Source organism: Spea bombifrons, chromosome 2 (genome assembly GCF_027358695.1).
Source record: "Spea bombifrons isolate aSpeBom1 chromosome 2, aSpeBom1.2.pri, whole genome shotgun sequence".
In the NCBI taxonomy this organism is placed as follows: Eukaryota; Metazoa; Chordata; class Amphibia; order Anura; family Pelobatidae; genus Spea; species Spea bombifrons.
In genome coordinates this window covers 129,008,930-129,021,489 of record NC_071088.1, presented here as the reverse complement: position 1 = coordinate 129,021,489, position 12,560 = coordinate 129,008,930, and the positions used below count along the sequence as shown (strand labels likewise).

General features: G+C 36.8%; 1 protein-coding gene across 1 annotated transcript in view; it reads right to left on the bottom strand.

Annotated features, from left to right (window-relative positions):
* Window positions 1-12,560, bottom strand: part of GUCY1A2 (guanylate cyclase 1 soluble subunit alpha 2) — an 81,688-nt gene that overhangs the window by 30,851 nt on the left and 38,277 nt on the right. The window contains exon 5 of the mRNA XM_053456471.1: window positions 4,742-5,227. Coding sequence (XP_053312446.1) covers window positions 4,742-5,227 — 486 coding nt within the window. The remainder of the gene's footprint in view (window positions 1-4,741; window positions 5,228-12,560) is intronic.

Below are 12,560 nucleotides of genomic sequence, written 5' to 3'. Positions count from 1 at the left end.
AGTACTTTGGCGTAGTGGTGGGCTAAGCATACTATGGCCATATCATGTGACTGAATCTCCAATAGTTATCTTGTAGTCCTAGGCTAGTTTCTGTATTCATGTTTGTCTGTCTCTTATGTACCTTTGCCCTTCTTCCTTGAATCATCTGAGGATTCCGGTTCCTCTCTCCTCTCCCCATGTCCCTGTTAATATGTCCTATCCTTGCTTATAGGAGAAGCGTCCGAGGGTTCCGGCTCCTCACTCCTTCCCCTGTGTTCCTTGCCTTCTTCCCTGTCCTTTGTTGTGCCCTGTAACATGTATGTCTTGTCTGGTTATGTTTATTCCTTGTCTTGTGCCTGTTTATATTTTACGCTATTCATGTCATGTTTCTAGCCACTTCTTGTGTATATCTCATATCATGTTTCTTGCCTGGTCTCCCTTTCCCTTGCTTGTTATGTGTCTGCTACATTAACCTTTGCTTAGCTTTCATTCTCCCAACCTGCAGCATCCTGCACGTGATTCAGTGATATGCTTCATGCCTGCTCCAGGGTGCCTGCAAGATTCGTTTTGTTCTGGATCTACATCTGCTGCCATATCAGGGCGCTGGTGTTTGGCTGCACTTCCTAGGTGCTCAACGCCTGGGCGAGTGTGGTCACCCTGCAACCAGGCCCTGCCCCAGACTCCACTGCTGCATCGTGACTCCTGCACACAATCATCGGGCGCGCTGGGTCCTTCCAGTCACCAGCTTGGACCCAGTCCGTGACAATGCCTTGTTTATTATATTTATAATAATACCTGGCTTAGCTTGTGGGAGAGCCATATGTAAAATGTAAAAGGACCTCTTGGCATTAAAGTTCATGTGGTAGCTGAAGTATTCCTTTAATCTGATATCTAATGTCATTCGATTACATTACATTTCATTTATAAAGTGCCAGAGATAAAGATAAGAGCACCCACCTACTCTTAAGGACTTGAGGACAAATAAAACGGAAAGTGTGAGGGTCATGAACACAATGGCATGAAGACCTCTAAGGTGAAAAAAGCAGGTTTCTCACCACATTCAGGTTGAAGTAATTAGAAGGGAAGATTGTATAGCTTTAACTGTAGAATAAGTAGGGGGGAGTCTGACTTTGGGTGGAAGGTTGTTAAGGACTAAAAGTCAGAAGTTTGAATTGTATTCTGGAGGGTGTTGAGATCCAGTGGAGGTACTGCCACAGTGGAGCAGCAGAAGAAGGGCAAACGATGATTAGTCTGTCAGTGGTGTTCATAATTTTTGTATTTTAAGTATATTCTTAAAATATTCAAACAGCTAGTTTTGTATTGTCAGCAGAGTTCTAATAGAATACCCCTACCACTTTAATTTTTTTCTTAAATATCAACATGTGAAGGCATTCCTTACTTTGCAATTACTTCTTGGAGGCTGTTGGTAGCAAATGCAGTTCCCATAGAGGCAACAAAAAGTTATTTAATAAATTGGAGGGGCCACTGTAATTCTGTTACGCACATCTTCAGTCCTATTCATAATCTGCCATTGGCTACCATTGGCGTTATTAGAAATTGAGGAGTCCCATGACAAATATTTGACTGTGTCCTATCATTCCTTAGTGTGCACATGGGCCCCGATGGTGCACTGGACCTCTTCCTTGCATCCAGATGGTTAATCATGGTAAATCTACTTAATTACAGTGTGTAGGATCAAAATGAATCTCTCTCTAATCACAGCATGGTTGATTTGCTATTGATTCAACCTACCATATAGTGGTTTAAAGTCTTATAGATGCAAGATGTCATGAATACAAAATAAAGGTACTGAACTCCTCGCAGACAATGTAGAATGGAAGGTCTATAAGGACAGTAACAGAATTGCAAAAATATACAAAATATTTAAATCACGCAATCTACTGTGAACGGGACAATATTCCGCTGTTTGATATTTATATTTAGTATATGGGGAAAATATTAATATCCCTATCAATACACATACAGAATATACTAAGTACTACACTTATCAGATCATGCTGAGCAAAACAAGACTACACATTAAAAACTGTGAATAAAAATGACAAATAAATGATTTATGTAAGTTCTCCACAGTTTAACTTTTTTGTGTGGACTTTATGGAAACATTTTGTCTCATTTCATAATGTAGTGTAGCACATTGTTATAAACCACTTACAAAAAGATAAAAATGTCGGTGGTGAATCTTCTCCAAAGAATGTGGGTCTATTCAGTAAGAAGTTGAGTTGTTAGTTTAGTTAACCCTTCACTCGACTGACAAAACTCGACTCCTCCCGTCGTATTCCCTTGGGTGCTAACATTTGCAGACTCGCTAATCTGAGAGTGGGTTGCATCTGTGACTTTAAGTTTTGTGAGCTACAGGCGAGCACATGCAAGTACAATCTGAATTTGCATATCCTCACATGTAACTTGCAAAGTAATGGCACTACATTGATTGATCCCCTTTGCTTAATAGTTTCATAGTTTAAAAGTTTAATTGTTTTAAGTGTTCAATATTTGATGAATCTGCAAGGTATTTGATTTTTTTTCAATTCATATGCACTTACATACACTCCCACCTTTTGCATGCAAGTGTATGCAACTTTTTTTTGTTATTTGTGCAGGTGCTAATGTGTGTTAGCTTTTTGCACTTTAGCAAATGATCTTGCCCATTTAGGTAATTTAAAATCCTGGTATATGAATAGATTTTAGAACAATTTTATTCTGAATTGGAGCAATATCCAATTATCCTATTGTATATTCTCCTTTTAAACGGGTGCACACGTTATACTCCTGTTTTATCTTTTGGATAAACATTTTATACAATTTAAATCAAAATCCTTTGGAAATAACACTTCAAAATGACATTACTGTTTTGGAGTAGATCATTTATTTTATTCTCTTGTCATGGTTTATTTCACCAAAGGAAGATTGAACCAAATGGAAATAAAGGATCATTATAACAAACGAATTGATCAATCTCATAGCCACGTTGCATGGGAGAAATGTTTTAGCAATTTACTAATTATGTAAACGATGAAATGGATGTATTGAGAAAATAAAGAGACGAAATCATAACTGATTCCAACAATGAAAAACCAACAATCCCTTGCATCAACACGATTATTTTTATGACTGCTTTTTTGGTAATTTATTTTATAATACGCTGGACATAGAAGTACAGAATTAAGATTAGAAGTAAGAATTAAAATCGTTGACAACGATTTTCATTATCGATTATTATCGATTTTATCGACTAGTTGTTGCAACCCTACACACATTATATATTTTTTTTTCAGGGCAAGCAGGGCTTTCTTTAGATACCATTATTTTTATCATATCATAACATTTACTATAAAAATATATATATAAAATATGGTGATTTTTTTTTAAGAAAATTCGTTTTTTTCACTTTTATAGATTCTACTATTTGTCCTGAGTTTAGAAATACCCAATGGTTTTTTCCACGTGCATTTTATTTCCGGTATAAATTTACCGCTCCTAGTATATGTTCTATCAAAGAACACCTTATTATGTGTTCAGTAACATCTCCTGAGTACAGTGATACTCCCCATGCATGAGTTTGTTGGGTTATTTGGGAGGTAAAAGGCCACTTTTGTGAGGTGCTCATTTTCTTTGGCATTCGGACATCTGGTCAGTCTGTGCCCTTGTCCCATATTTGGGACATCTTTGAAGCCGGCCAATTCAATTTACCCCATCAAATCATACATTTTTTAAAACTAGGCACCCTATGGGCATTTAAAATGTCAATATTTTAACTCTTTCCATGTGGCAATTTTTGTGAAGATATAGCGCTAATTGTAGGACTTGCTCATAAAAAACATATATATATATATATATATATATTATTATTTTTAATTATTATTTTTTTTATTTTGCTAATCACATTGTGATTAGTGAGCGGGGCTCCATTGACTTGCATGGTTGAATGCTGTATCTGTGCAGTACTGAATGCAAGCTGAATATACTCTCCTACTAAATGTTATATTTGGGAAAATATTAAAAATGTTTAGTTAGAATGATATAAAATTTGATTCTCAGCAATTCTACAAGCCAAAGTCTAGTTCTTGCCTCCTTGCAGTTACTTTGAACATTTGTGAAAATGAATTTCCTGTATTCTTTTTCTGTCCAGCGGGGTTAACCTTTACTCCTGCGTGTTTCACAATGTATACTTTCTTCAGTGGAATATTTAAACAGAAATGTGACTTAATTCCTTGCTAAGGGAGATCTAGAGGGTAATCCTCAGCTCTGTGTGAACAAAAAACATACTTCTTCTCCAGGACATAACTGGAAGAGCACAGTCAGAAAGACTAGAGGGTCATTCATCTGTACTGGCAATGTATTTTACAACTTCTCCATTTCTCCACTACAATTTTCCAAATGAGAAATTGCAATAATCATAATTAGCAAATTCAACAAGTTAAATAAATATTCTAATCCCAAAACATGCATTAATTACATGCATGGACTCCTGTGCATCTTGGGACATGTATTTTTTTTAAAGCTGTATAATTATTTTGAGCACACTTTCATGAATTATTTTTTATTTAATTATTATTTTGGCTTAGGGCAAGATAGGGAATTTGCCCCACCCCCCCCAAATTTCCTGATAATGACACCTAATTGTAGCTATGTCCTGCCCCTAGAAAAGAGTTACCCCCCGCAATAAAAGTTTATATGTATTACCATGCAAATGCATGCATTATTTATTTGTATGTAAAATAGTAATAATGGTAAATGGTACCTTGTAGATGTCCAGTATTCCACACTGATAATCAAATCTAGTGTATAATTCATTCAACATACTAATCACTTGCATTGGTGTGCACTGGGCACAGACAGCTGTAAACCCAACAATGTCCGAAAAGAGCATGGTGACATCATCAAACTTTTTGGCTGGAACAGACTTCCCTTCCCACAACTGCTGAGCTACGTCTCCTGGAAAAATCGAACAAAGAAGGTCTACTGTCTTCTTCTTCTCTTCTTCCAAAGCCTGATGTGTTTTTTCTAAGGTTGCTTTCAATTTATCCATTCGTTTTTTTAGGCCATCTTGAGCCTTGGCTTGCTCACCAACTAGAATCACATCCCGAGTGGCATCATGAATAGGTATATCTGAAAGATGCAAACCTCGACCCATCAGTTCATCCAGCTTGTCAACACAAGGAGAACCCAAAAACAGAATAGAATTAGACTCAGGAACATGGATCATTTGTCCTTTAATATCCATTACCTGTGAATAAAAACATAATATAAGGTTATCAACATATTTTGTCAAGTACCACAACAATGAGTTATGGCTAAACACTGGGCTTAATAATTGACAAGGGTATATTTATAAAAATAAACAATATTAAGCATTCACTTTGGAAACCAAAGGAATGTTTATGACTCTCCCATATTTATCACTTTGTTAACTACTCAAAAAACTCAGGTTAAGGCAGCACATAAATCACAATCCTGCCACTTATCCATCTTCATCCTTCTATGTTCAGGTGACATCAACCCACCCTGGTTCCCCTATTCCTGCCTACTTCTGTATTCACAAGCCTCCAACCTTATACCTATTCATTTGGGATCCCACCACCCCCTTATCTTATGCAGTCTGGAATGCACACACATGTTTGTAAGAAACGTGAATGCTGTTCACAAGCTCTTTATTTCTAACCAGCTTAATCTTCTCACCAAAAAAACCTGAAGACTGGCTCTTGTCTTCTGACACTATCTTCCTTGCCTCTCCTTGTTATGGCTGCCAACAGCCATGGTCAAAACTGTGACCAGGCAAGTCATTCTAGGGGGCCTGGGCGACCCCTCTGAACACTTGTCTGCCTCTTAAATGTTGCTAGATGTGGGTAATACCTGTAGCTAGTGGGATGGAAATCTCTCCCTGCATGCTGTGTCTGATCAAGTAAAAGCTTGTTTGGGGGAACTGACAAGCTATTGTGAGGTGAAGATGGTACAGGCATGCTGTTTGGGATTAAAGATAACACAGGCATTGCGGTTTGGGTCAAAGATGGCACAGACATGCTGTTTGAGTGCAATGACAAGCTGTTTGGGACACAGATTGCACAGGCAGGTTGTTTGAGACACTCACAATCTGTATGGTGGCAAAATAAGCCACAAGCAATTTGTTTGGAGACAAAGATGGTACAGGTAAGCTGTTTGGGGCAGAGATGGCACAGACATGCTGTTTTGGGGGCACTGACAAGCTTTTTGGGGCAAAGATGGAACAGACAAGCTGATTTGGGGAATTTACAAGCTGTTTGGGCACAAATATGGGACAGACAAGCTGTTTGGGGGCAAAATATTGCACAGGTAAGCTGTTTAGGGGCACAGATGGCACAGACAGGCTGTTTGGGAGGCAAAAATGGGACAGACAAGCTGTTGGGGAACAAATATGGCACAAGCAAGCTAGGGGCACTGACAAACTATTTGGGGACAAAAAATGGCACAGGCAAGCTGTTTGGGGGTACAGATCGCACCAAAAAGCTGCTTGGGGTACAGACAAGGTTTGGAAAGCGAAGGTTGTACAGACAAGCTGTGTTGGACAAACATTACACAGACAGGCTATTTGGGGACAAAGATGGCGCTAATAAGCTGTTTGAAGGCAAAGGTGGCACTGTGGGACATGTTGTTTGGAGAAGTAGAGGGACCACGGGGCAATTTTAGTACCAGGACCCTGTGGTTCCTAGTTAAGCCTGTGACTTCAGCCATACCCACAGACCTAAGACAGATGAGGAAAGGGTGTTGGTATTCTCCTCCCTCGTCTTTTGACGTTTGCCACCAATTCCTTTATTTGCGGCATAGCTCCCTCACTTTCTCAACAATCCCTCTTGCCCTGCCTGTCTAAAGTGTTACCCCTCATATATTCCTTTAATGTAGGTGATGACCACCAAATTTACCTAGTCTTCTGCCACTTCTGAGGGATAAACGTAACATTTAAGTAGAAAGTAATGACGGCTAAATCTATGCGCAACTGGACATTTTAATTTTTTGTAGAGAATTTGTCATATTCTACATGTAACAATGAGCACATTACAGTGTATGGAGCAGTGGGAAAATGTAACAAATATATATGTTAAATTGAAAGGCATTGTGTAAGAAAAAAAAAAAGTACAAATGAAAGAAACCGTACGGTCTTTTTTTCTATTTGCTATATAATAGTTTCTATGGTAATGCAAATTTACAAGTACTGATTTAGATGCATAATTTCATTATATACCTAAAAACACATTGAAATCTTGGGAACATTGTATATGGACTATTTGTATGATGTAGATATAAAACATTTAAGTGGGTTTGTGGTGCTTAAGTCTCTAAAAGTCATAGAGATGACCAAACTCTCGTGCTCTGAGGATCTTCATACAGCATTATTCATTACTTTATTAGCTGCTAGGGATACAGATTAGCTTTGCCATAGGAATTATTAATAATCCGTCTTCACAGCTGTGTGATCATATCCGGAAAAATCATTAAAAATTAATATAAATCAATTAATAATGTGAGCAATATAAGCCTTTTTTAATCTGTTTGGCGATTTAAATTACCCATTGTAATTCTGGATTATAATATGGGTATTTGTGCACCCATAATAAAATGTGCCAAAGAAAAGGTAACATTATGGAACATGAGCAACCAAAAAGCAAAAGGATGTTGGCATGGTCTTGGGAAATATTATGTTTTCACTACATACAATGGCAAGAAAAGTGAACCCTTTGGAATTACCAGCATACATTTGTCTTAAAATATGATATGAGTTAGTTACAATAGGTTGAAAAAAGGATGTGAACCCCTAGGCTATTCACTTCAACAAAAGCTAATTGGAATCAAGCATTAGCAAACATGGAGTCCAATCAATGAAACGTTATTAGAGGTGTATGATGCCTCACAAAAAAGTTTACATATTCATCAGTTCACAGTTAGACAAATGGTTTATAAATTGATACAATTTAGTACTGTGGCTACTCTCCCTAGAAGTGGGCGCCCAGCCAAGATTCCTTCAAGGGCACAATGTAGAACGTTCAACGAAGTGAAAAAAAACCCCAGGGTAACAGCTAAAGGCTTGAAGGAATAATTGGAACTGGTTAAAATCACTATTTATGTGTTTACTATATGCAACACATTGAACAGGCATGGAACCCATGCCAGGACACCACAGAGGAAGCCGCTGCTCTGCAATTTAACATCGCTGCACCTTGACATTCTACAACACTAATGGGAACATTTTTTTGTGGACTGAAGAATCTAAGGTTCAGTTGTTTGAAAGAACATGCGGAACTACATATGGTCTAAAAAGGGAACATCATACCCACATGAAAACATCGCCCCAATGGTGAAATATGGTGGAGGGAGCATGATGATTTAGGGCTGTTTTGCTGCCTCAGGGCCTGGACAGCTTGCCATAAGCAAGGGAACAGTGAATACAGGATAATGTCAAGGTTGCTGTCTGCCAGCTGAGGCTCAGTAGAAGTTGTGTAATGCAGCAGGACCATAAACATCAAAGTAAATCAACTATAGAATGATTTAAAAAAAAAAAAAAAAGAAAGAAAATCCGCCTTTTGGATTTCAGCTCTATAAGGAAGAATGGTCCAAAATTCCTCCTGAACATTGTGCAGGTCTGATCCTCGATTACTGGAAGCACTTGTTTGTGTTTTTTACTGACAAAGGAGGTTCAAGCAGTTCTTAAATCCAAGGGCTCACTTACTTTTTTCATCAGCACTGTGAACATTTAACGAATGTGTTCAATAAAGACACAGAAGATTATCATTGTTTGTGTGTTATTAGCACATTGTGTTTGTCTATATTTGTGACTTAGATGTAGATCACATCATATTTTATGAACTATTAATTCACCTACTTTTTCTTGCCACTGTATACTGTGTTGTAATTAAACTTATCATACAGGACATGTATGGATTTAAATCTTCACTTGCATTTTTGGACCATTTTAACAACTCCCAAAAATGACTTTTGCCACACACAGATAATCTCAATATGCTCTTACTATCTCAGTGCATATTGATCAATACCACTCCTTGTGGCCATCTAAGGTACTGCATGTGAAAACCTAGGGTGTAGTACCATATTTTCAACATATTTTAAGCTGAAAGGTCTATAACTCCATCACCATTTGTGTAGACTATTTTATTTCCCAGCATTTACCAAGTCTCCACTACTAGCTGCTCATTTAGAATATTTTTTTAAATCTTTTTTAACTAAGTTTTTAGTGAAAAGGCAAAGAGAATCAAGCTCCATATGAGTCATGGCAAAAATTTAATACATTTTTCTAGAAATATATGAAGTTTTCTGTCTTTTACTAAAATTACCTCAATATTTTTTTGTTTTATAGTGCGTTACATTTTATACGTCGACTCTTAAAGCTTTTATTATACTTGCACTAGATTAGCATTACAACATCCATATTTTAGGTGCTGCCCAGAAAGTCTTCCAGTTATACCTCATACATTTATTCATAACACACCTGTCTGGCAGCAAAGATGCCAACGCAATTATAGCCTTTTTTAATGTGCTTATATTGCTTTTTGTGGCATAAGCCTGGATAATAGTCTATGTAAGCCTTCTAAGTTGGTCCATAGGCTTCAACAATAGGGTTTTAGGGTATCCTCACTCTACCATTTTAGAGCCTATTCTGGTCATGTTCCAACTATGAGTTATGTATAAGCACTATGGATTGTTTATAGCAAATTGTGACAATATACAGGTTAGTCTAGAAGGAGCCACATGTATTGTACATCTTTGCCATGTTTCCCATACAATCATTACATAGTGGCCCTTTCACTGCCATACAGGTCCCTCTAAATACAAAGTGCCTCCTAGAATTAATACAATGTTAGGAAAGATGTTAAGGTCCAGGTATTAAGATACTCATCTTAGATCAAACACTTCTTAATGTTATTTAATTTGGTGAGTTTCCAGATTAGAAAAGTATCATCAGATTTAACAACAAATAATTAAATCTCCATAATTCCATGAGTACCTAATTTTGTTTTGAGCACTGACGTTCTATTGAACGTCAATAATTTATCTTAAATCTCAAACAAATCAACATACAAATGACTGGTAAAATAAATGAATTCATACTGGATTGTATTTTCAATGGGGCAAAAGGGGCAACTATAGCTGTTGATGGATTGAGACCAGCACCTAATGAGCTTGTGCAGGCTAGAGCAGTCCGATCTCCACTTGACCCAAGTGTCGTGCCATGAGTTGGCTTGCCCATCTCTGGAGTGGGACCAACAACACTCCAGGTCCAAAATAAAAATTGTGCCGATTTGTGCGACACACACAGTTGTGCCTAATCTTTTTAGAAAGTGCTCTGCCCCTCATTTTTCTCTACAATCAATCCATAGCTTCCACATCCTATATCTCTCTACTGCTTTGATTTAAAATCCATTTTAAATTGGCACGCCGACCATACAGCAAAACCCAAATGGTGAGTTTGTAAACTCAGTAAACAATACAAAAATTTATAAATTAGGTGAAAATAATGAAATCTTAAAAGCCATGTTTTTTTTTCTGAAAATTACATTTGATACCCATGAGAAATAACCAATAAATGGCTTATTGTCTTAGAACCACATAAAAAAAATGCCTCCAAATAACGTGTTTGCGTGTATAAAATCTAATCATATCACCTTGAGAAGGGACATAAAAAAAACTTTTCAAACACAATGGAATACTCAGAGGGCTGCATATGTTCAAGATAAAACCGGGCAAAGGGCCAGTATGCTGAAATCTAATCAACTGCTACATTCTCTTCAATACATGGTGTATAACATACTTTGTACTTGCCACAACAATACATCTGACTTGTATAAAGTAAAAAAAAAAAAATTAAATATGTATAATGCCAGCGGTGCGATTAATATCTATGCGTGGCAGCCTATTATTAAAGCAAGATAAACAGAGGTAATAATTAAATAGGATGGCAATAGAGACAAATGAACAATATCGGCTTAATTATTTCCTCCTCTGACTGCCGGATATATTTCAGTCAGTATGAAGATAATGAAGACATTACCGTGGGTCAAGTGAACTCGTAACTATCATGAAAGATATACGAGCATTTAAGTGGAAGTCTTTATATGCTTTGAATGTTCAATAATGTTCATCTTTCAGAATGTGTGATATATATCGTAGGGGTATATCATCTAATTTCTGTAGTTAATGTTGGGGCCAGGCACTGTTTATAGTCTTTACCTTTCATTTATGATGAGCATATAATAGAAGCTTACTTATGAGAGGTGGATGAGCTGATTCGACTTGCTCTCAACATAAAGACACATCAAGAATATACTATTTTATATAAAATGGGACTGTCGCAGGAAGACTGAAAAGAGATGTATTTAGTAGTTTAACCTCTTAAGGGCAGAATTGTTTTTTTTTGTGTGGTGTTGCTGTTTAGCTGTAATTTTCAGAAAAAACAAGGGCTTTATTTAGATACTATTATTTTCAACATATCATCTAATTTACCATAACAAAAATAATAAAATATGGTGAAAAAACAGAAAAAACACACTTTTTCTGACTTTTACTCGTTTACAAAACCTAATGAAAAAAAACTGCTATAAAGATTTTAATATTTGTCCTGGGTTCAGCACTGGATCTCACAAGATTTGCATGAGATCTAACAAGGCCCACATGCACATTTGGTGTTCCCTTTGAGTTAAATGGGGGCTTCCTGCTGGTGGGAATCCCAGAGAGTGGAGGGGCGTTAAGCGGGTCTGGAGCTGCTGTGCTTTAAGAAAGTATTTGGTTTTAGGTGCACGGCGGATAATTTTAAAGAACTTACTAAGTCCTTTAGCCTGTTTATGGTAGTCGACTGTCCCTTTAATATTACATCTATTTTCTTGAAGACATATGAGTTGATTTTATACAGTTTCTGTATCTATAGAAATAGTCAGGCACCTTTATTTATTTATCTTTCTATAATGTTCCTGTCCAGTGGCTTATTGTGATCTCGGGAAATTCTCTGGATTAGTTCATACTGATTCAATTTAAGATACCATCAGCTGCAGCGTAATTACATTTTCCAAGTTCAGGATGAGTAGACTCTATCGTATTGAAAGTGCCACAACATGTTAAGCTAATGTAGTTCATAATATTTTTAGAGGCATTGACCCAAACCGAGGGACACTAATTGATCAACAGAGACAAGGTCACAGACGTAGAGAGGCTGAGGAGAACTGAAATGTTGAATAGAACATATGAAAGGGGAAAATAAGGAAAAACACAAACAAACAACAAAAAATAAAATGTGCATTTTCTGCACATCTTTTGAAATATCGCTTATGCTATGCTTATGTTTCTTTTTATTTTGACATGAAGGGGGTATAAGGAGTTTTTTTTGTACTGATCTATCAGTATAATGACATAATAGGGTTTCTTCAAATAGTTTTTTTTTTCTTTATTGTAAATTTTTCCACCTAGTGGTGGAAATATAAAAGTACCAATAGCCGTAAAATATTCATGGAAGAAGAAAAAGGACAGTTTAAATTAACAAAATGTCATTTGGGCTTTACATTGTTTTAAATGTTTGCATTAGA